Raw genomic sequence first — 23,301 nt, 5'->3', positions numbered from 1 at the left:
GGGGAATGGTTTTAAACTGGAAGAGGGCAGGTTCAGATTAAACATTAGGAAGAAATTTCTCACTTTAAGGGTGGTGAGGCACTGGAACAGGTTGCCCAGAGAAAGTTGTTGAGGCCCCATCCCTGGAGGTGTTCAAGGTCAGGCTGGACGTGGCCTTGGGCAACCTGGTCTAGTGGGAGGTGTCCCTGTGTATGGCAGGGGGGTTGGAACTCGATGATCTTCAAGGTCCTTTCCAACCTAAACCATTCTATGATTCATGCACCATGTTGAAGTGCTTGTCTCTTTCTTTGTGTTTTGATTAGTTTAAAGGGAAACTGCATACAAAAAGCCACAGTCTTTTTCAGTCCTCCTTCCAGGATAGGAGTGCTTACAAATTCTCACCTGCTCATGTCTAGTGTATCAGTACGACAAGGTAGATTTGCAAATGGACTATAGTTTCTCCTTCTCTAATTGCCAGGTTGTGCTAGTTGCATCTCTGGCTGTTGGGTATGGGGGTTTTTTTTGGCAAAATCAAATGTAGTAGTCTAATAGTTCTCACAGCTGTTGCATCCTTAGCTTTGAAAGATTCTCAGTGTCCATTTAAAGTGGATTTTGGTACATAATGTAATTCCCAAAACATCCCCAGTCATGTTCTTTTGTACAAAAACCTATGCACATGATCATCTTATAAAGGGTCAGTGCTCTCTGAATATAAAAAATAAAAAAGATGTATTTTGTGTTTCCATGTCAGTGTACACACCACAGAAATATTGGTAACTAACACTAGTTATATTATACTAATCATTATTATCTTAAGAAAAGGATTAATCTAAAAACACAGGCACTATCCTTTCTAATGAACCTTCAAAATGCACATTAGTTGCATAAAGATAAATAAGGATGTGTGTATTTAAAAGCATTGGTTAGTCATTACTTGATTTGTGCATTTTTTTAATCATGCAATCAGGCTATTATGAATGCAGCAAAAATCAACTGAAATGCCGTCCCTGTTTAGAAAGTGAAGCTTGTACTTATTATAGAAACAACATTCATTCATATTCACCTATGCATGTGCTATATCCAATTTCAGAGGAGTAAAAATGAACCTTCCTTGACATCTGCTTAACTAAATTTATTTTATATTGCACACAGAAATGCACAGAATATTGGCCAGAGGAACAGGTCACCTATGAAGGAATAGAAATCACAGTTAACCAAGTCATACAAGCAGACGATTACCGTTTAAGGCTCATCACCCTAAAGGTAAATCATTCCATTGTACTTACAGTAATTTAGCTGTCTTAACCCTTAAATGGAGTTGTTCATGGAGAGTTGTGTAGAAATCTTCTGCACAGTCTATTGCTGTATAAATATCACTTTTCATTACTGAAGTCACTATAGTTTTGCCCAGTTCACCAACATATAAAAAGTAAAATAAGCAGTCAGAGATTTAGACTGCATATGTACAGTCTTGAAAGCTAACAGGCCAATTGTGGCAGCATGGGGTTCATTCAGTGGAAGAAACCAGTGACTCATTCTGCGCCCGTGTCTTCTGTGTTGACTGGTCATTTCAAGTGACATGTTAGCTCACGGGTAGCTTCTTACCAGGTTTTGCAAGTCAGACAGCCAGCACTTATGGAATAACCTGCTAAACTCTATAATGATGTTCTGTAGAATTCAAAGGCTTGTTTATTCTTTCAGCCAGAGACTTAAGCAAAGGATTACTGAACAGGGAACCTTAACCTGCATAGCATCTTACATATTTTGTAGTATGGGAAGACTCCTAAGAAATACTTAGATTGTGCTTCTTATCTTTTTATGATCATTATTAGGATGCTGTCAAACTGCTGGATACTTTCCAGCTACTTATACCTAAGATAACTTGTCCTGCTAACGAGAAGTGGGGGAGTTGAGAACTCAGCAAAAGGCTCTTTAATTTTGCTTACCTGTTTTCAGTTCCTCTCAGCAGTGGGAGTACTGGTCTGCTTGGCGCTTGTCAGTGGTGTGGTAGCACCACTCCTGTTCACCATGGCTGAACCCCTTTTAATAGGTACCATGCTAATTTATTATTTGAGCGATTTGGCTGACTTGACTTTGAAGATGCTTTAAGGGATCATTCCACTCCAAGACACTAAAACTGTTGATGACCTTTAAAAGAGCTTTCACCGCAGTGTTCTCCATGTTTACATTTATAAACATTAATATCTTTCCAACTAACTGTATATGTGGTTTTACAGACCAGTAACCATTTTATAATCTTATAGATGGCGAGTTTAAATACAAGTTTATTTTTTTACTTAAAGTACCAGAGTCCTATTTTACAACTGTTTTCATTGCTATGTTCTAGAATCTCAAGCTACGTGTTTTAATAAGGACAGTCTATTTACATAAACTTTATACTTCTTTCATCTACCAGATCTGCACCTGACCTCAATATAACACCACTATTTCTTTCCAAGCTGAAAAAACTCCTTTTATCCAACCAGTTTCAAGTCTCTTTAGCCATATGCTAATAGGCAGAAAGCCAGCATATGAAATCCCATGTCTGCATTGAGAGTGTGGAAAGTCTGTCACTCATACTTTTGGCAAAGGCAGCAAGGAGAAAATCACGCTCCCTGGCGAGTGGGAAGTAAAGAATATTTACAAGTATGTTGCAGACTTCAGAGGTCTTAAATACAATTTATCCAAAATACTACAGTGCAGCAGCAAGAATAATACATAGATTAATTCTGATGCAATGCTGATATCTAGCAGAATTGGTTGCTTTTTGGTTATGGTGACAAAACAAAATTTCCTCAATAAAAAACTACACTATCTGCCAGAATTTTTTGTAATTGTTTTAAATTGTTAAAATACACCGTTTTAATATTAGTGAGTATTGCAAATCTTTTTTCATCTTGACATTAGCTTTAGAGATTTAGGTTGGAATGTTCTTCCCCATGCCCCTCCGTGCCCCAAAAAACCCAAAACAACACTTTCCCACTATATTTCTGGAAGGAAATGTGATTCTCTCCCTGGGGAAGGATCATTCAAATTCTTCTTAGGAAGTTCCATTTTCAGATGGGAATTGCAAGGGAGTGGCATTTAATGTTGATATTGCAGTAGCATAGCCAAAAAACAATCAGACTTTAAGAGGTGTTGCACAAAACAAAGAAGCAGTCCTGAAGAGCTTATATACAATAATTCAAATGTAATAAGCCGTGCTTCCATCTCACAAGTATCTGTCAAGCGAATACTCATCCCTGCAGAAATGTTTTCTTCCAACAGCAACCTTTCAGTGTTTTCGCAAATTCTCTTGTCCCTGATCAGTTCTTCCTCAGGTGAAGCTCTCCATGTTAGAGAAGAAGCTTCAGAATTTAGAGTCAGATATAAATATATCTTTTCAGTATATATAACTGGGGATCCCACAGGGGAAAAGAGAAACAACCAGCAAACTGAAAGCCAGATTATTTGTCAGGGCTGGCATATCCAGTATGTTCAGGCACTAACAGAAAGAAAAAAAGAATGGCTAGTAGCAGAGTATAGCAAAGTCATAAGGAAAGAAGTATAGATATCACACTTTTTCCCGGTTGTAGTGAAGAAAGACAAATACGAAAGCCTTTATTGCATATACACATCCCCAAGGATGTATTTCCTTCCCTACTCAAATGATTTGATTATTTTCTTTAAGGTCATCCTAGTTTGTTTTTCAGTTAAGTAGTGCTTTTGTTTTCAGGACTATTGAGGCAGTGTCTCTTTTCTCCCACCCCCAAACGTCAGGAGGCGAACTGCTTAGTTCTAGAGCTGAAATATAGTTTCCTTTTGTTAGGTTACCATTGCCTGGATCTGTATGTTTGTCATTTCATAGCAATAGTGGACTAACAGCTCCAGACCGTACGTATGTTAAATGGCTTGGTAGTGAAAACTAGAGAAGTGAAGGGAAAACTTGACTTCTGTTTGTTTTGCCTTAAACAGGACTGGTCAGAAATATATGATACCATCACCAGCAATATATGATTATGGCATGTGTTACAGGGTGGACTTTCATACTTTTCCGAGACTAGGGGATTGGATTTGGCAAGCTTTAGGAATTTAGAAAATGCTCAGGCAATAGGGCAAGGCTTGTTTTCCTTTCTCAAAGGAACCTGCCAGTGTCTAGCCACTGATTCATGATCTCAGCTACAGCATACATGATGGTAGACTTCAAACCATCAATTAAATCTTGCTTCCTCCTAGGTGTTCACAAGTCTTCTTAGTCTCAAGGAAGCACTAATAGAGAATATTTTGTTAAAGTCAAAGTAGAAGCATACAGAACCACAGAAGTCAGGCTTCTGTAAGCAGAAGTGTAAAACCGGTAACAGCGTAGACAAAACTAAAGACATCCAGAGTTCATCATTAGTACTTTGGCTATTTTCTCTTTCTGTCAAATGTGTGACTTTATGCAGTGATTCGTGTTTTTCTTCAGGTGACTTTTATCTTTTACTTTTTTCTCAGTATTATTGACAACGTTTTTATTATTATTTTTCACAACCCACTTAAGAATCCAGTGTTGATAATTTCTGTTGCTCACACATGGTCACACATTCAAAAGCAACTGTGTATGTTCACGTTTCAGAGCAGTGACTGTAGTGAGCTCAAGTACTATTCATGACAACTAATTATGCTCTCTTAACCAGAGTATCTTCTCGCCAGGGTAAATATCCTAAAGCCAGGCTCTGTACTATGATACTAAGACTCTTTTTCCAAACAGAGTTAAACATACCCTTAAGGTTCCTATGGCTGTGCTTCAATGAGCACTTTAAACTCAATATAAGCTGGAACAGCAACTAAATGAAGCCTAGCCTCCTTTTGTCCTGCTGTCTTGTTCCTACCCTCGTGCCATCTCCCATATGCCCACACAAGGGTTTTAGTGACTGTGTGGTAAGCCAAATTGGGAAACTGATCGATCCATCTGAAAATTAATCCAACTTGAGAAAGAAAAAAGATTTAACTAGATCATGTCCCCAGTCTAGTTCACTGTGAAGCTATGCAAAAGCTTCGTCAACAAAAGAGAAGGATGGAAAGTGGCACAACCACAGAGCACTTTTAACATCCAGTGACTGACAGTTATAGGGACTTAGGAGAATAGATGACAGAAACTATTTCCAGATTTTTTTGTGCCTGGTTCTTTAGAAAGAGACAAATCTGTTCTCTTTTTTCATCCCCTCTTAAACTCGGCAAGCCATGTGTTTAAGGGAAAGTTGTGGAAGCTAATGCTTCTGTTCCTGGACCTTTTGAAGATATTTGCTTAGCCCTATGCCAGCTGGCTTATGTAATGGCTGAAAGGTTCCCTGAGCTCCACGTTACTATTTGGCACCTTTAGAAATCAGGCAGAAGGATGTCACTTTGAACACACAAAATCAGAAGCATACAGTGCTACTTGGCGCTCAGAAAAGGTAACGGCAGATTTGCTATATTCATAACCATGCTAAGACATAGAGAGAATTGGAATTTGTGTCTCTCAAAAAGCCCTGGACTGCAGCTAGATACAATTCCCACCTTCCGTAGTGTCTCTGAATTTCTCACCGTGTCTAAGAGAAATGTAGAATTGACAGGAAACCGATATGAGTCTGTCTGTCAGAAAATTCAGAAAAAATAAGCTCCTATCTCTCTCCTTTATCTATCTATCTAGCTATCGGAGACAGAGATAAGGCTCCTGGTTCTCTGTCTGTCAAATACATTATGAAAGCAATTATGTCACAAGCACAGCTCTGGCTTTGCTGAATGAATCTGTCAAGAGGGAGCAGACTGCCTGGAGTGTTTTGCACATAGCTCTTGGCACTAAAAGAGCAGCATACTTTTTTGAAGGCAGTTTACTGAAGTGCAGACGTGATATTTGAAATCCAGATTTCTGTGTTATATGCCTTGCCATTTGCATCTCCGGTTCCACTTAGTGTTGATTTACTCATCTCATTCTTAAAGGGAAGGCCAGGTTTCAGTATCAATTTACAACCAGAAGTTCTTTTAAAACTTTGTGGTGTTTTTCTTAACTGGATTGCAGAAAGGAGAAGAAGTCAGAAATCTGAAACATTATTGGTACACATCTTGGCCAGACCAGAAGACACCAGATCAAGCCCCACCCCTGTTACAGCTAGTACTAGAAGTGGAAGAGGCAATGCAGAGTACGGAAGAGAAGAATGCCCCAGTGATTGTTCACTGCAGGTAAATAAATGTTGGGTCTGACTTCTAAGGGCTTCTTTGCATACAGTGGCGTAGTGCAGATACTGTCATATTGGCCATCAGTCAGACATGGGGGGAAATCTTGCCCAACTGCTTCTGAAATATACTTGGAACTTGTAAACTGTAATGACAATAATTTTCTATTACCAAGTGTTACATTCAGATACAGACTGAGCTGAACACAGAAGCTGGTAGTGGCTCAGTTACAAGTAAGAACAGTCTCATTTTATTTGCCTTACCTGTAATATATGGCTTTAATGATCTTAAAAGGGCCAGGTTACCAAAGCTTATCGTACAGGGAGTAAAATTGACTAGGAAGACACATGCAAGCAGAAAAATGAGAATGTTCAACTTTAAGCCTCAAAACCCCGTTTTGTAGGTTCCTTCTTTGGTTTTAAAAAAATCCTCATTATGCCAAAGACAATAATTTAAGTGTAATATGTAAAACAAATGAAACAGTGCCAAAGCTGATTGAGCAAGTACTAATCAACAGACAGGAAATGTATGCAAATAATAGTAAAACTGAAATATCCATGAAAAGCCCCTGGCAAAGATGAAAACTTCTTATTTGGAAGAAGCAAAATCTTTACAGTGGTTTGAAGCCTGGTGGAAAATGGTAATTACCAATCACAGAGAAGTAAAAATTGATGAAGATAGATACTTTTCTTCTGTCTTCAGAAAGAAGTAAGATGATGTACTTATCACTTGTAGATGTGATGAAGTACATTCTTTTGTGCTGCTAACTAGGGAATGTGTTAAGCAACACTACTAACCATTATTAAATCAGCTATACTGGATGATTTTCACCCAAGAGTGTTTAAAAAAATCAGTCCGCAGGCTCTAAATCATTGAAGTTTAGTATAGCTGAGTTCTAGTTCTTGCAAAATTTGAGAAGTTCCAGAGGTCTAAAAGCAAGTCTTGTTTTGGCAGTGTTGAGAAAAGGTTAAATGTGAGTACTTGAAAACTACAAGTCAGTTCTCAAAACAATTATTCCAGGTAAATAGCGAAAAGCCTGATAAGCAATGCAGTAATCTTGACAGGGTAATCTTGCATAATTTCAATAAAATAATTTTGCCAATTGATCTTTGGGATTTTTGTAAGGAATTTTACCTAGTTTTGCATAACATTTTCTCACAAATGGCAGATGGTTGCTATCCAGAAGCCGTAATAAATGGGGTATTGTCATACAATGGGAATGTTTTTAAAGAGACTCTTGGCATGAGTGGTGAGTAGCCCATTGTCATCAAAGATCCACCTATAAGCTAGTATGGAGTAATTGCTAGTAAAGTGTTCATATGATGCCACATGTCCAGTTTTTCTGCCTGTGTTTTAAAACAGATTTTGACAAATTGGGGAGAGTTCAGAGAAAAATAACAAATGGTTTGTAAGAAGGTTCACTTTGCCCTTGGAAATCTGTGACTCTCTAAGAGCTCCTTGAAGTATTATGGTATTTGCTGCAGGTAAAGATTTTGGTCACCATGTCACTCTTGCTTTGCATACTTGTTTTGTCCTCTTGTATTGTGTCATCCCCATGACACAGTAATAATCTGGGAGGAAATGGGGTATTTTTATGTGAAATAACTAAGAGACATGGTGATAGGATTATGAAGTATTTTGTGTGATAACTGTGGACCACAGCCCTTTCAGCTTATTCTCAGTTGCAGTCATTTTGTCTGAAAAGGGAATTTAATACATTGCCTCTATTTCAGCGTGGTATACGCAGCAAGCTGTTAACCAAGGCTTGTGTTACGCTTAGTACTGTAGCTTCTTTGGCTTTTGTGAGAGTTCCTCAGTAGAATATAATCACTGTGGTTTTGGCCTTCAATGATGTAAAATAATGCACCTTTAAGAAAAAATAGATACACACCTAATAATGAAGCTGTTAGAATCATAGAACCATAGAATAGTTTGAGTTGGAAGTGACCTTTAAAAGTCATCTAGTCCAACCCCCTGCAGTGAGCAGGTACATCTTCAACTAGAGCAGGTTGCTCAGAACCCCATCCAACTTGACCTTGAATGTTTCCAGGGGTGGGGCATTTACCACTTCTCTCAGCAACCTGGTCCAGTGTTTCACCACCCTCATTGTAAAACATTTCTTCCTTATATCTAGTCTGAATCTACCCTCTTTCAGTTTAAAACCATTGCCCCCTGTCCTATTGCTACAGGCCCTACTAAAATGTCTGTCCCCATCTATCTTGTAAGCGCCATTTAAATACGGGAAGGACACAGTAAGTTGTCCCCAGAACCTTCTCTTCTCCAGCCTGAACAACCCCAGCTCTCTCAGCCTGTCCTCATAGGAGAGGTGGTCCAACCCTCTGACCATTTTTGTGGCCCTGTTTTTAAAAGCAGCTTTATGTTAAAGGCAGGCTAACAGTCCTGTTAAGATTCTGTAGCTAATGCACCACTCTTGAGCAGTCTTGGAAGGATTATGACTTTGTCTCAGCCACTGAGAGACCTGCAGCTTGTCCTGGGATGAGTGCTGTCTCATTGCTATTTGCTTTATGTAAAATGGGTGTTGTTCACTCCCTTTATGAAACACGCACAGGTGTATGGATGGAAAACAGTATACAAGAGCTGTGTGCTGTGGCCTATTTGGTTATGGCATAAATTGGAAAACGAAGGGCTTTTTTTTAACCATTGATGTAGATCCATATGCAGCAAAGAGTCCCTCTGAAACCCTGAAATATTTGAAGCATTGATGAGCAAACCAGATATAGTAAAGAAAACAGAAGTCAGGGCATGAGGTACAAAGAGTTTCAGGGATAAAAATGTTGTCAGGTAAGTACCTCCATCACAATTATTTGAAGACTGAGATGAGTTCTTAGTGAGTAAGGTCATCCCCTAAACTTCCATTGAGTTGCCTTGATCATTCTGTACTAGAAGTTAAAACAAACCCAGTGTAGCCGTTTCTCTAACGAGCATAAAAGCAGAATGAAAAAACAGTCTGTACAGTCAAAGAAACAGTATTAGGACTTCACTAGCTAACTGCAAACTATTGTTGCTTGTACATTTGTTACCAGTCTTTTTGTATTACAACTTTAGTGCAATTTAAATGGAAGCAGGATTTCTTGCAGTTGTGTCAAGTAATTATTCCCGAGGATGCTCACTTAAATAATTAACACATAAGAAGGGCTGTCAGCATTTGCTGCTAGCTTTTTATTAGGTGATAAGAAGAATTCACAGCTTTGATAGCACGGTGCCTTTGAGAATAAAATCAATTCTGGTCATTAAGCAAGGACTGAATTGTACAAAGGTGTTCAGGAAGACAAAAGAATTTCTTTACTAGTGAGTTTGTTGTATCCTGCACTAATTCAGAGAATTACTAGATTGCAGATATCATCAGCAAACAGCATCACACTTACCATATTGCTGTTAGTTCTGCTTATTTAGGGAAGGGGTTTGTTGGGTTTTTTTTACTGTACCTGTGAATGAAAGTAGCTTTCAAAGAAGCTATTAGGATTAAGAATCTCAAAGCAAAAGTTGCCTTCAAAGCAAGTCTAACTAAGAAATACTGTTTAACAGCTTATTTTCAATAGTTCAACGACATATTGGGTCAAACTGTACCCAACAGTCCATTTTTAGCACTGTATGTGCCATGTCCATCCCTTTACTGCGAGTGGCTCACACTTAATTGTGTTGTCCCATTGAAGTTAGTATCTTTTTCTAGTTACAGCTTTATATTCACAAGCACCCACCTGGTAAAGATTGGAGGGAGGAAAGGGATAATGGGGTTTGATTGCTGGTTTGATGGCACACATTTAGCGAGAAAGTTCCAAAGCCATTCTGACATCTCCACTGACTCTCTGTGCTTTTCCATCCCTTAGTGCAGGCATTGGGAGGACCGGCTGCTTTATTGCAACTAGTGTCTGTTGTAAACAGCTGAAGAGCGAGGGCATAGTTGACATATTGCGAACAGCCTGCCAGTTGCGGTTAGACAGGTAAGAAAGCTTTTTCCTTTCCAGAAAAAAAAAAAAAAAAAGTAATGGTAATTTTTCCCTTTACTTAAGGGAATTTGCAAATGGGAACAGAGGAGGAATAAAGGCAAATGGAAGCTAAGAGAGAATGTTTGTGGAAGAAAGTTGTCCTGTTCTAAGCAGTTTTCACTTGTAATCTTTGCCTATTTTGTGAGCAGTAAACCTCGATGAACAGCCCTAGAACTCATCTAGATTCACAGCTGGCATCAAAATCTGCACAGCTATGCAGCTGCACAGCTCAGTGCAGCAAGGGATAGGAGTTTGTCCCATGTTCTTACAGAAACAAAGGCTCAAAAGTCTGCTGTACTTAAGTTCAGAGCTGCAGATCAGCACTTTGCTCCCAGGAGGAGTAAAGAAAACTGATCTTGCATAGTTGGAGCTGTGAGCACGGTTGGGAGGGCATGGCTGCTTGGGACCTTGTGGGGAGAATGAGAGTATGCATAGTCCAGAGTGTTTGCAGACATATGAAAGGAGCTGTGAAAATCTCCGGAAATTCAATGGTTTCCAGTTAAGCATTTCTTAACACACCACCTTGAGTTTGATTATGAAGTAAACAGACTTGAATTTTGCACCAGAGATGTTATTTTTCCTCTCCCACTGGTTTCAAGTGCCATCAAAATATGTCTCAGTGCTCTCTCTAATGATAATGATAAATGTAGTCAGAGGAAGAGATGTCACGAAAAACATACCAAAGATTTTTCTGAGGAAAAAAAAAGAACCTCAACCCCACGCTGATCTTTATTTCAGAGGAGAAATTATGCTCAGTGGGAGGCAGAAAATGAAATGCTTGCTGTCCTGCTGTGGCTCTGATAGACAGGGACCTGCAGGGACTTGGAGGTTTGGCTATTTCAGTGGATTTCAGGCCGGACAAGGAAAGGCTTCTTGAGAAAAAGAAAACCAGAATGTGAGTAGTGAGTGCTGATTATCTGTGGCCCAGTGAAATATCTGCCTGGATCTGAAATACCTTGTCTCTGTGACTAATGTTACACAGGAAAATAGCCATACAAATGAAGGCTGAAAACGCCTGCTTACAAATGTGCTTCATACAGGCCAATTGAAAATATTAGCTTTGCAGGGAGAGGGAAACTGGCAGTCATTTGCAGAGGCTGGAGAAGAGAGATCACACTTAAACGAGAGAAGAAAGCCTGCAGGGACCTCTGTAGCTGCCATGTATTTCTCAGGGATGGGATGTGATAAGAAAAGGCCATTTAAATGTCATAGGAGAAAATACCCAAGACAGAAAGCAGTCAGATCTCCATCCGTGCTACAAAAGAGCATGGTTTCTTCAAGGAGTGAAAAATGGAGCTCATGGTCTCTTGGAAGTCATGCTGCCATCCATTGTTATTGTCACTAAACCCTCACAAAAGGTCTATATGACTTCAAAAGCAGCATGAGAATATGAGGCAGTGTTGAAGCAGCTATACCAAGGAAGACCCTTTCTGTCTCCTCCTCTTCCTGTCTGGTGGTTACTGGCTAGAGAAAATAGGGTGAATGGGAAGGAGTCACCAGGGACTTAGGGAAAGAGGGTTGGATGCAGGCCAGAGCAGACATATAAAGGAATGCACCTCACTGCTTCACAGCATTAGAGGGGTTGATATTAGCCCTGAGAACCGCCTTTCAGGTTGCCATGGGGTGAAGGGGACAAATGTTTCTCTCCCTTCATTGCCTTACAGATCTCTTAGAAAAATCTTATGCACTGGGTTTAGCACCAGTGGCCAACAGTTGGTCCTGAAATAACCTAGTACGACTAAGGAGCAGAAGTCATCATTCCTGCATCCTTCCCATGGTGCTGAGAGACATTTGCTGTCTTTTCCCACAATGCAACTCAGATTTGAAAGGTTTCTGTGGCAAATAGGGGTGAAGACATAATTTCTCTATTCTGTGCCAGAGCCTGGACAGCAAGCACATGTCATGGTGGGCATGTGTGTGGGAAGGAGGGGAAGCCACCACATAGCAGGGAACCAGATAAAAAGGAAAATAATTTCCTGTGGTCTGAAACTTGATGGCCACCCTAGTGCTTCTGTTGCTACAACTTCAGGGTGCAACCTCACTGTTAATGGAATTGCATGGGGAGTAATTGCCAGATATGACTAACATTCCTTTTGTGTCATGAACTGACATAAATATATTTCAATGCTGGGGGCAGCACAGAAGGGCTCAGAAACAGACCTACTGTGAGCCTGTCTTAAGTAGAGCAGATGGGGAGGAGATGCTCAGCTAGGAAATAGTTTCTTTAGAAACACAGTGTGTTTCCCACCTTTGCTTATTGATGAGAAGTTGAAGCATGGGTCCCTGCCCTTCCCTGCTCATTGTTATTTCAAACAGCTGCTTGACAAAATAACTGCAAGAGGCTGAAGGAGGAGGTTGTCTTGCCCACTCATCTACCCATTACTGGTATGGTTAGTGTGTGACCCACAATTGTTTAGCTGGACCCCATAGAAGAGGACAGTCCCCAAGGAGGGTGCTAGCAGTCTGTTATCTGTTTGGCTCAGAGGAAGCAACTTTTCATTAAAATTTCCTCCCAAGGAGGTTTCTGAGGGAATGCACCACATATGCTCTTCCTCAGACTGACACAGTCTGGTTGGCGCCGGCCACCCACGGGTTCCCATGTTCCTCAATGCTGCTTGTTGTTTCAGCCTCCTTTTGGAACTGGATTCCCGGGATCTGCGCACCAGCATCAATGCTGGCACAATTCTGCATACACCTTCTGTGAATTTGAGCCATGGGGTTTAATTATTTTCATAATGGATTGTCAAGAGACATATCACTGCTGTTGAGGTACTTGTAGCAGAATTTTAAGTGTTAGTGAAATCTGCTTAAAATGGACAGCTTTATCCTTGTTCTTTCTGTTCATTTCTGTCTCCCACTGTAGTACTCATGTGTTGATTAATATGCTACTTGTAGAAATACACAGGCTAATGATACATGGAAAAGCAAACTGTTTCTGCTCCTGTTTGCATTTCCTTTCATGTTTGCAGTTTTAAAGAGAGCAGCAAAAGCTGAAATAAAAGCTGAACCAAAACAAATTTCTGTGCTGGGAGTCTTTTAATGATCAAGGTGTACATGGCAGTCAATTCAGTTACAAATCTGAGTTGTCTTTTGTTAAAGTTCCATTGTCTGTTCCAAAATCCTGCTGGCCATCCCCTAGTTCCCTGGTGAACTTGCCAAAAGCACAGCGTGGGGTGGCATGGAGGGAAGAACCCTCATTCCAGAATGGAGAAGTTGTGTGCTACATCAGTTGTCTGGCCTGGCCTGGCCCTCTATAATCCTGAATTCAGTCCCTAGTGCAACTGTGAAGTCTTGGATAAGATACTTCCCTTCTTTATTCCCCCTGCTCCCATCTATCTGTCTAGAGTTTTGGCGTGGGGGTTGCTGTTCATGGTGTTTAAAATGGTGCTTGGAGTATAGGTGTTCCAGTAAATGAATGTAAATCATGATGGTGTTGCCTTGCTGGATGAGGGCCTCTGCCCAGGAAAAATGAAGCTAAAGGCCATTCCTGTTCTGACTGCCTTCTGTTCCTTGGTTAGCAGAGACTTTCAAAATGGAGCTTGAGGTCAGACTATGAGCTGGTTGCAATCAATGGGCACTTTTCACTCATTTCAGGAAGCTTGGGAATAGACCTTTTGTGTGTAACACCAGTTTCATGTGAGCTATGCCATTTCCTCATACCTTATTTGCATGTAACAAGGCTGCTGTTTTCCCTCCCCTTTTTTTCTTTCCTTTTCAGGGGAGGAATGATCCAGACTTGTGAACAGTATCAATTTGTCCATCATGTCATGAGCTTGTACGGAAAACAGCTTTCTAGAGCAGCAGAAGAATAAGTGTTCATAATATTCCTAAAAGCTAAAACCAAGAGAACTTTTGACTCCATTCCGATATATTTCAGATCTGATAAGAGACACGCGGTAACCTGGTTGTCTTAGCTGGAAAGAAAGATATATTATTTTACTTTGATATTGCTTTTATGCTTTTGTTTGCATTGACATTTAAGAGCTGAGGTAGGCCTTGTCTTAAACATATGTGACAGGACATAATCTTCACCAAAAAAAGGCTTATTTATACTGTAAATAAGAATAGTAGCTTCATTTGTTACAAAAGCAAGAAAAAAAATCAGAAAAAATCCACTGTCTTCAGTTTGCTATTTTTAAAAAATCATTGCTAATATATCCAAATACTGTGTGAAACGTTTTGAATTGTCATGCTGAAATGTGCTGTATGTTGACTAAGCTTGAAAGTAACTTTTTGCCTCTTTCTGATTGTTTTTACATATAAAATTACCGAATACTGTGTATATCGTAAACCTTCTGAGCCTCTGCGTTGAAAGATTCAAGTAGATTCACATTGAAATGATGTTTCACACATCATGTTTGCTTGTTTATTTTTTCTAAAGCAGTCCCCCCACCAGTGTTATCAGAACTAAGGGGAAAAAAATATTGCAATGATTTGAGTGAAATTCTTACCTCCAATTCTTACCAGCAGTGTACCCCAGTATCATGACAACTAGGTGAATTTGAGGTGAATAGTAGAACTTAATCTGAACATAAATTCTTTATGCTTTGCCTTTTCTTTGTCAATATTTTGGCATCTGAGGTTTTATTTTTGCAAAGTTTCTCTTTTTCCATAGTCAAACCACAATCCAAATACAATTTCCCCTGAAATTTGAGGTTTGGAATCAGGTGAGGAATTCTGTGAGTTGAATTCATCTTTATTTAAAAAATGTAATAATAAAACCACTTGTATTCTATGAATTTAAACTTGTTTCAAAGCTTTGAGGATGACCAGGTGCCCAGTGCTCATTAAAATTAACACAAATCCTATAGGCAGCTTTAAAAAAATATTCAATCTGAATCTGTTGGCTGCTTTTTGATAAATTTGCCCTCAAACCAAATTTAGACAATCATTATCCTATTCTAATCACTAGTCTGGGCAGCAGTGTTTCCTTTTCAGTCATACAGACTGTTGCCCATGCTTTTCTTTTTAAACATCAGTCAGGCTGTGAAGACTGTAGTTTGTGTTTAATGCTTAAAGGTAAGCACACATTTAAGTGCTTTATTGAGCAGAGGAAAATGGAAGTACACAGGATGCTTAACATGAAAGATGAGTGTTTTGTGAATAGAAGCTGTAATACTAAAAATATTTTTGCTTCTCTTTATTTGTAACAATAACCAAAACCAACCACTTTTATTAGTGCAGAAGATTCTGAGAATTTACTGCACTTCCTAATCAGGAGAAGGTAAAGCAGCTTTCAGAACAGTAAGGGCTGATCCTGTTCCCACTGAGGTTTTGCCATTGACGTCAGTAGGTGCAGGGTGTAGGGCCTGAAATGTTATGCCTACAACTTCATCACTGTGGGGAAAGTTTCCCAATATTTCAGTACACATCCTTTGTGTTTATTCTGTATCCATGAACCTGTAAAAATCCTGTCAGCAGGGTTTGCATGAATGTGTGGCAAAATGTGTTATCTTTAAACCACTTGATTTTATTGCTGTATTTAAAATATTTCCTTCAGTGAGAAGCTAGCAGGAAGAACTGGCATTCTTTTAAAAATACTGGTGGTAGTCATTAAATAGAGCAATAAACTTAAGCTTTTGAGCATAACATGACTGTTAGTTTTATGTAAACCTTGCTAGCTATATTCTCCCCATTGCTACCGATTCTTTCGAAGGGTAACACTATTCCATCTAAATACTCCTTAGAAAGAACAAAAGCAGCACTGATTTTCTGAATAACATTGTAAGTGGAACTCCCTATAAATGTTTTCAACTGTTCAGTGCCCTTCAGTGTCAAAACTGACTCAGTGAATAAAATTACTTGTTCTGTCCTCAGCTTCCTGTGCATCTGCTAAAGAATATTTGTTGATGATTGATAGGAGTGTGCATATATGAGCAAAGTTCAATGTATAAGTTGCCTCCTGTACAAGGAGACTTTCTAGACGAGAATTGCTTTACGGCAAAGAAGGTATAAAGGGCTCTAAGACACTGACTTTTGAGGTCCTTGCGCGGATCCGCAGCGGGTATAAGTTGGCAGTGCTTTGCTGTCCGCTCCCATTCTACATACGTGGAAAGTCCTGAGAGACTGATCACTGTTAAAATCAGGTTGCTTTGCATCAATTCACTAGTAAAAGCAAATGTCAGCCTAGTTGCACAGTCTGGTTATGAGGGCTGCACTGCTGCCATTGCATACAGGGCAAGAGCATGTTACTTGGTCAAGATGAAAATATTCAAATGCCTCTCAAAGCATTGTTTTATCTAACAGATGTGGAACTAATCCTCATATTTATTCTTTGTCCTTACCATCATTAACATATTTCTCTCTTTCTTTTTTTTTTTTTTTTTAATAGAATTTGAGGTCTGAAGGGCCTTATATCAGCTGTTCTGATCTCTCTGATGGCAGAAGTAGTCTTAAGAAGTGTTTAGGATTAGCAGAAAGAGCTCTGGCCATGCAGAAGCACTTGAGATGAGTGGGGCTTCTGCTTCTGTAATCAGGTTTGAAACTGAGTTTACAATAGGACCTAAGCTAAGCTACGTGTCTTACTAGACTTCTCTTTTTACTGGGGGATAGTATTTCTCTATTAAAAGAAACTTCCTAGCACACTTCATCCCCTCTCTCCAGCTCACTGCCCAGGCCTCTTTGTACCAGAGACTAAAGCATTAATACATAAAACACAGTTGTTTCCCAGAGGACTGAATTCCTCTCTCCATGTCCATTAGCATATTACAAACTTGAGATTATTTTATTTAGAACCAACTGTGATGTGTTCTGTTTCATAAGCTTTTTCACACTTCTTGAACAGGGCAAAGCCTAGCTCAGTGCCTCGCATGTTCGCTGGTCATTTGCTCATTGGCCATCACATTTAAGCAGTGTTATCCTGTTTATGTTTTTGTTGCGGTAACAGACTAATGACATACTCTGTCCTTTTGTAGGTACTCTGAGATCAGCAGATACACAGGGTTATGTAAAACCAAAAACTAAGATCGCACTTGAGAGCAAGAGCTATCCCCAAGTAAAGCACGTCTGACTTTCTGAAGGATCAAGATAAAGGTGACTTGGTCAAATTATTCTGTAACACCAACTACCTAGCAGTCATGTACGGTAGAGTGTCTCATTTACTTGCGGGACTTTAAAAAGTAGCTAACAATTCTAGATGCTTCCTCTACAATTAGGCTACTTTGGAAAATCTTGACCTGTGAATTTGGAGTTGCGGAAGGGCTTGAGACTGAGGAGATCACTGTCACTTCCTGCTGTCTCGGCAGTGGAGGAACAATGCAGCTTGCACACAGGTGGTCTTAGAAAGTGTACGTCTGTTGATTGGTGAGTTGGCAGGTTTTAGAAGTGGACCTGCACTATTATTTTGGATGTGTTCTTTCCCTGGAAACCATTTTAAACAAAGGGAAATAGTAAATTCACAATTCGTTAGTCATAAGTCTGTCTACCTCTTTTTGACATGAAACATGCTCTATACATTTTCTAGGGAGAAAAACCAAAATATTTTTTCTGAGATACATTGGGAATAACCTTATTTCTTCTGCCAAGTCTGTAGACGTATCATTGCTGATGTCTGTGAGAGTGACTGTCAATTAGGATAATGTATGGCAGCTCAGGAGTCCTGCAAGAAAAAAAATTACTCCATTCAAAAGCACAGAAGAAATATGTGAATGAAAGCAGCATTTGCAGATTTGTGTGTAAGGGACAGGCAGTCAAAGAACTGCATGCTTTAGACAACAGAAGCATTGATTTCTGATGTCTAAAGGTGAAATTCACATATTCAGAGAGGTGAATTCCTTCTATTACATGCAAGGAAAGAGAAGAGTCCACTCTCCTCCGAGTACTGATACAGATCAGGCTCCAGCACCTGAATACAACAGATGCCACATTCTCATGGCATGGTGTGAAAGACACAGAAGGGGGTATGATTAACTTTGGTGCAGAAAACCTGACCAAGCCTGTGTGCCGTGTAATCCCCAGCAGGGCAGCAGTGTCTGGTTTATTCAGCAAAGCTGAGTGCAGAGAAAGGCAAAATTATTTATTCAGAATTAAAAGCTATGTTGGCACCAGAGCTGGCAATACGGCTCAGAGTATTTAAGAAGATAAAGCTTAAACAGTCTGGCAAAAGACTCCAGTATTGCCATTCCTGGCCCTTTCTCTCCACTGAGCCATGCTACTCAACTTCTGTGTTCCCTATTGCATCTTTATCTCTTGTCTGCCTGTTTCTTCTTAGGCTTAAAATACAGTTTAAAAAGTCACTGTATTGCACTAGTTTTAATCTATTATGTTGAGAGCCAGTGTTTTCTGGGGATCATCTCTTCCCTTGGAGAGAGCCTGTCATGCCAGGCATTCTTAAGAGGGCTCTTCTGCCTACCTTTTGATCTCAATACATCTCAAAATTTTGGGGGCAGAGAAGTCTGCAGTACTGTGCACCATACTAAAGGCATTTCTTCTTTGGGAAGTGGTAGTGTTTGCCCAAGTCAGTTTTCTCATTGCCATAGAATCATAGAATAGTTTAAGTTGCAAGGGACCTTTAAAGGTCATCTAGTCCAACCCCGTGCAGTGAGCAGGGATATCTTCAACTAGAGCATGTTGCTCAGAGCCCCATCCAACCTGACCTTGACTGTTTGCAGGGATGGGGCATCTACCACCTCTCTTGGCAACCTGTTCCAGTGTTTCACAACCCTCATCAGGAAACATTTCTTCCTTATATCTTGTCTGAATATACCCTCTTATAGTTTAAAACCATTGCCCCCTGTCCTATCGCTACAGGCCCTACTAAAATGTCTGTCCCCATCTTTCTTATAAGCCCCCTCTAAGTACTTACTGAAAGGCCGCAATAAGGTCTCCCCAGAGCCTTCTCCAGGCTGAATAATCCCAACTCTCTCATAGGAGAGGTGGTCCAACCCTCTGATTGTTTTTGTGGCCCTCCTCTGGACCTGCTCAAGCAGGTCCATGTCCTTCTTATGCTGGGGACTCCAGAGCTGGATGCAGTAGTCCTCTCTCTTGAGAGCAGAGTGGCAGAATCACCTCCCTCGACCTGCTGGCCATGCTTCTTTTGATGCAGCCCAGGATACGGTTGGATTTCTGGGCTGCAAGTGCACATTGCCAGCTCATGTCCAGCTTTTCATCCACCAGTACCCCCCAAGTCCTTCTTTTCAGGGCTGCTATTAATCTCTTCATCCCCCAGCCTGTCTTGTTACCAAGGGTTGCCCTGACTCAGGTACGGGACCCTGCACTTGGCCATGTTGAACCTCATGAGGTTCTCATGGGTCTACTTCTCAAGCTTGTCCAGGTCCCTCTGGATGGCATCCTATCCCTCAGGCGTGTCAGCGGGACCACTCAGCTTGTTGTCATCCGCAAACTTGCTGAGGGTGCACTCAATCCCAGTATGTCATTGATGAAGATATTCAACAGTACTGGTCCCGATAGGGACCCCTGTGAGGGACACCACTTGTCAATGATCTCCATCTGGACATTGAGCCATTGATTCCACCATCCAACCAGTTTCTCATCCACTGAATAGTCCACCCATCAAATCCACATCTCTCCAATTCAGAGAGAGGGATGTTGTGGGGGACCGTGTCAAAGTCCTTACAGAACTCTGGATAGATGACATCTGTAGCTCTTCCCTTGTCCACTGATGTAGTCACTCCATCATAGAAGGCCACTAGGTTGGTCAGTCAGGACTTGCCCTTGGTGAAGCCATGCTGGCTGTCTTGAATCACCTCCCTGTCCTCCATGTGCCTTAACATAGCTTCTAGGAGGATCTGTTCCACGATCTTCCCAGGCACAGAGGCGAGCCTGACAGGTCGGTAGTTCCCAGGGTCCTCCTTTCTGCCCTTTTTAAAAATAGGTGCAATGTTTCCCTTTTTCTTGTCACCAGGGACTTCACCTGACAGCCATGACTTTTCAAATACCATGGAGAGTGACTTGGCAACTACACCAGCCAATTCCTTCAGGACTCTGGGATGCATCTTGTAAGGTCCCATAGACTTCTGTAATTTCAGGTTCCTTAGGTGATCATGAACCTGATCTTCTCTTACAGTGGGAGGGACTTAGCTCCCCCAGTTCCTGCCTTGCAGTCCAAGGCATGTCTGAACTTAACTCCCCTAGTCCCAGTAGCAGCTACGAGGTGTCTGCTTTCCTCTGAAAAGGCAAAGCCAACACTTCTCTCCAGGAATCTGAGGGGGAAAAAATCCTGCATAGATTCTTTTGCTCTTTCTCCTTTGCATGCTTAGTTTTTTTGCCTCTGAAGTGGACACAAGGAAGACTGTCAGGAACTAAGTCAAAACTAATATGGCACAACAGAACAAAAGAAACCTCTTGTAAATTTTACCTTTCTTTGACTCTTTTTGTTTCAAAAGAAGGAAAACCGTATGTGATTGATTTCACTAGATCCACTGTTGTCTTCTTGATCTTTAGGCTGCTCTGAGGAATATGGAGAGCAAACACTCGAGTTTCACAAAGGTCAGGGTAATGAAGAGATGATTCAGAGTCACTCTTCCCCTTTTTAAGGCCTGTGTCTGGCAGCATGGCCAGACTTAACGGTCCAAACTGAAAGATATTCTCTGTTAAATGCATTGGTTCTCCCCCACAGCAGTGTGCGTGCATGGGCGCGTGCCCACTCAACGTGCCACAGTAGCTAGTGTAAGAACAGAAGCATGAGGGAGGATTCATGAGCACTGTGAAATGAACATGGAGAGGGACTGCCTGGTTTTTGAGTCAGTTTGAATAGGTGGGAGGAATTGGATTGGGTTGGCAGTGCTCTGTTTTTGTTGGGGAAAATGTGACTTCCAGCACGGATACCAGGTTTCTCTCTGTCTACCTTAGGCTCTTGTTCCTGTATTAGATTATTGAAGAGGTAAGTGAAGGTTGGTTCCTTGATAGATTTGTTAGACAAGCAATAAATAATACCTTATCCACTTTACAGCATCACTGATCCCATTTCCATGCACTTCTGATTTGGTAAAGGCATCTGGCTTAATAAGAACACTAACTTCTAGAGAAGGGAGCACAGAGTTTCTGTCATGTTGGAATCCTTCTTTAGCCTATGGACTACAGCATGTGTTTATTTTGGCTCCCTGTATATAGTATTTTTTGCTCACTGGAAAAGTCAACAATGTTTCAACCTCTGCACATTTTTTTCTTGATTTTTGTTAATCTTTTTACTTCCTCTCTCTTTCCTAGACTAGCAGAAATAATCTTAAATTCATCAGGAAAGGTGGTATATTCCTGGGGGGTGTTGCTATTTCTTTTTTCAGAGTTTACCCCTAGAATTATTCCTGTCAACCTATGGAAGTTGGCTAGATTTTGAAGTTATTTGGTTTTCTACGTTCCTGTATTTTGCAAAGTATAACCCAGGTGCCTCCTGCACTAGACTCCCTTTTTGTTTGAATTTAACATAAATACATAATAGATAACAGCAGTCTGTTCCAAACAGAAATCAAATGCGGTCAGTAAAGAGAAGCAGTTTATTGCCACTAGTTCAGCCTTTGTTGGAAGCAAGATATGTAGTTTGTGTTGTTCAGAATGGGCAGACCCTTATACACGTAAAATGGCCTCTTGTACCTGCGCTATTTCAGCACTGCTGCTGTTAACACTAGTAAAGTAAGAGAGAGGTAAATACACAATCTGAGATCTCTAATTCATTCTCTTCTTGAGAAGTGCCTTACTCGTTGGGAATTAAATTCTTCTCCATATGAAGAAGGGTGACAGAATCTCAGGTTTATTAAGGAGTAGAAGAGAACTGTATAAAGAATGATCTCTGTAATCTAAAATTGTGAACTGATTTTCTAATAACCTAGTTCCTGTTTGAGTAACTGAATGAACTGGCTGGGCTTGGAAATGGTGGAAACTGCTGCCTGTGTCACTTAAAAATAAACAAAGCCAAAGCCTGGTCATTTCACTGAGGTGTGAATGGAGCACCAGGCACTGACTTAAACACCAAAGCAGGATTTGTTGAATGTTTAACTGTTTGAAACCTGGACCCACATATTTTGTTTTTAACATGAAAACCAACACTGGTAAATTGTTTAATAGTCTGCCTTTGATCACAGATTTGAAATGGTGTAAAATGGTGTAAAAATCAATCATAAGAAAACCTGGGATTGAGGAGGTAATTTTTCTTTTTAAATAAAAAGATATCCTTTTGGCCTACAGAAGGCTTACTCCTTTTAGCATCGTCATACTTGAAGTTTTATCATGAAGTTTCATTGTCCTGTTATTCCAAGAATGAGAAACTGCTGAAGCCAGTGTAAAGGATGTAACAACATAGCCCACAAGAAGCCGGTATGTATTTAAATTTTGAACTACTCAAAGCCATATTTGTCCAGTGTAAAGGGACACAGGCATCTTCATAGGAACACAACAATTTACGGGACTTCATGTGAGCTGAGGAACACGGAAGGTTCAGTAATGGTCTTGAAAGATCCTGTCCCTTTAGTAGGAATAATCAGGACCTTAGCAGCTGGAAAAAAAAAAAAAAAGTCTTTGCTGTGTGTACTTCAGTGGTACTGACAAGTGTTTTCTTGAGATCTGGTTTGCCTTGTAATGTGTGCTGATTCTGTTAATAGCAGCCACAGTAAATACAATGCGATAGCCACGCTAGATGTGATGAGTGAAGTTAATCTCTCTGCAGAGTACCAGTGGGCAGATTCATGGTATATCTGTACTCCTAAGCACAGAGTGTTGTCTGCATTATCATTTTGTTTTCTTTCTTGCCCACAGTCAAGGTATGAGCAAGTTGAGTCATGGTGATGGGTAGTAACAGACAATGTCACATCCTTCAAGTGCAGCCTTTTGGGCTCTGGAAGTCGGTTCCAGTCTCATCAAGAAACAGGAAATCTTGTAATCTGATGAGACTTCCAAAAGCTCATCACTTACTATTCAAGGCAATTTTTTCTAACAGAGTGCTTGCTCTCCTGACTGAAGGATAACAAAAGGTAATAGCCCAGGAGTTTAGGAAAAAACTGTTTCTTACCAGCCGTTTCTGCTCCTTAGCTGGCACAAGCTACTGGATCTTAACCTGTAATATTTTCGTGTTTTGAAAAGCAGTGGCCAAGGATGAAAATTTTGATCAGGTAAAAGAAATACAAGTAAAGGGAATTCAATTTTTAAGGTGAAAGGAGGAACTGTTAAAATGGTGGGTTGGCTTTTAAACCAT

General features: G+C 40.4%; 1 protein-coding gene across 1 annotated transcript in view; it reads left to right on the top strand.

Annotated features, from left to right (window-relative positions):
- The window catches only part of PTPN5 (protein tyrosine phosphatase non-receptor type 5), a gene marked incomplete at its 3' end in the record, with an annotated part of 64,247 nt that extends 50,275 nt beyond the window's left edge, over positions 1–13,972 (top strand). Inside the window, exons 10-13 of the mRNA XM_082485693.1 lie at positions 1,132–1,242; positions 5,999–6,159; positions 10,002–10,115; positions 13,879–13,972. Of these exons, the coding sequence (XP_082341819.1) occupies positions 1,132–1,242; positions 5,999–6,159; positions 10,002–10,115; positions 13,879–13,972 (480 nt within the window). The remainder of the gene's footprint in view (positions 1–1,131; positions 1,243–5,998; positions 6,160–10,001; positions 10,116–13,878) is intronic.
- Positions 13,973–23,301: the final 9,329 nt, after the last annotated feature.

The sequence above is a fragment of the Vanellus vanellus genome (genome assembly GCF_965231255.1).
Source record: "Vanellus vanellus genome assembly, chromosome: 6".
Taxonomy (NCBI): Eukaryota; Metazoa; Chordata; class Aves; order Charadriiformes; family Charadriidae; genus Vanellus; species Vanellus vanellus.
The sequence above is the reverse complement of the archived record's forward strand: the minus strand, read 5'-3'. Positions and strand labels throughout refer to the sequence as shown.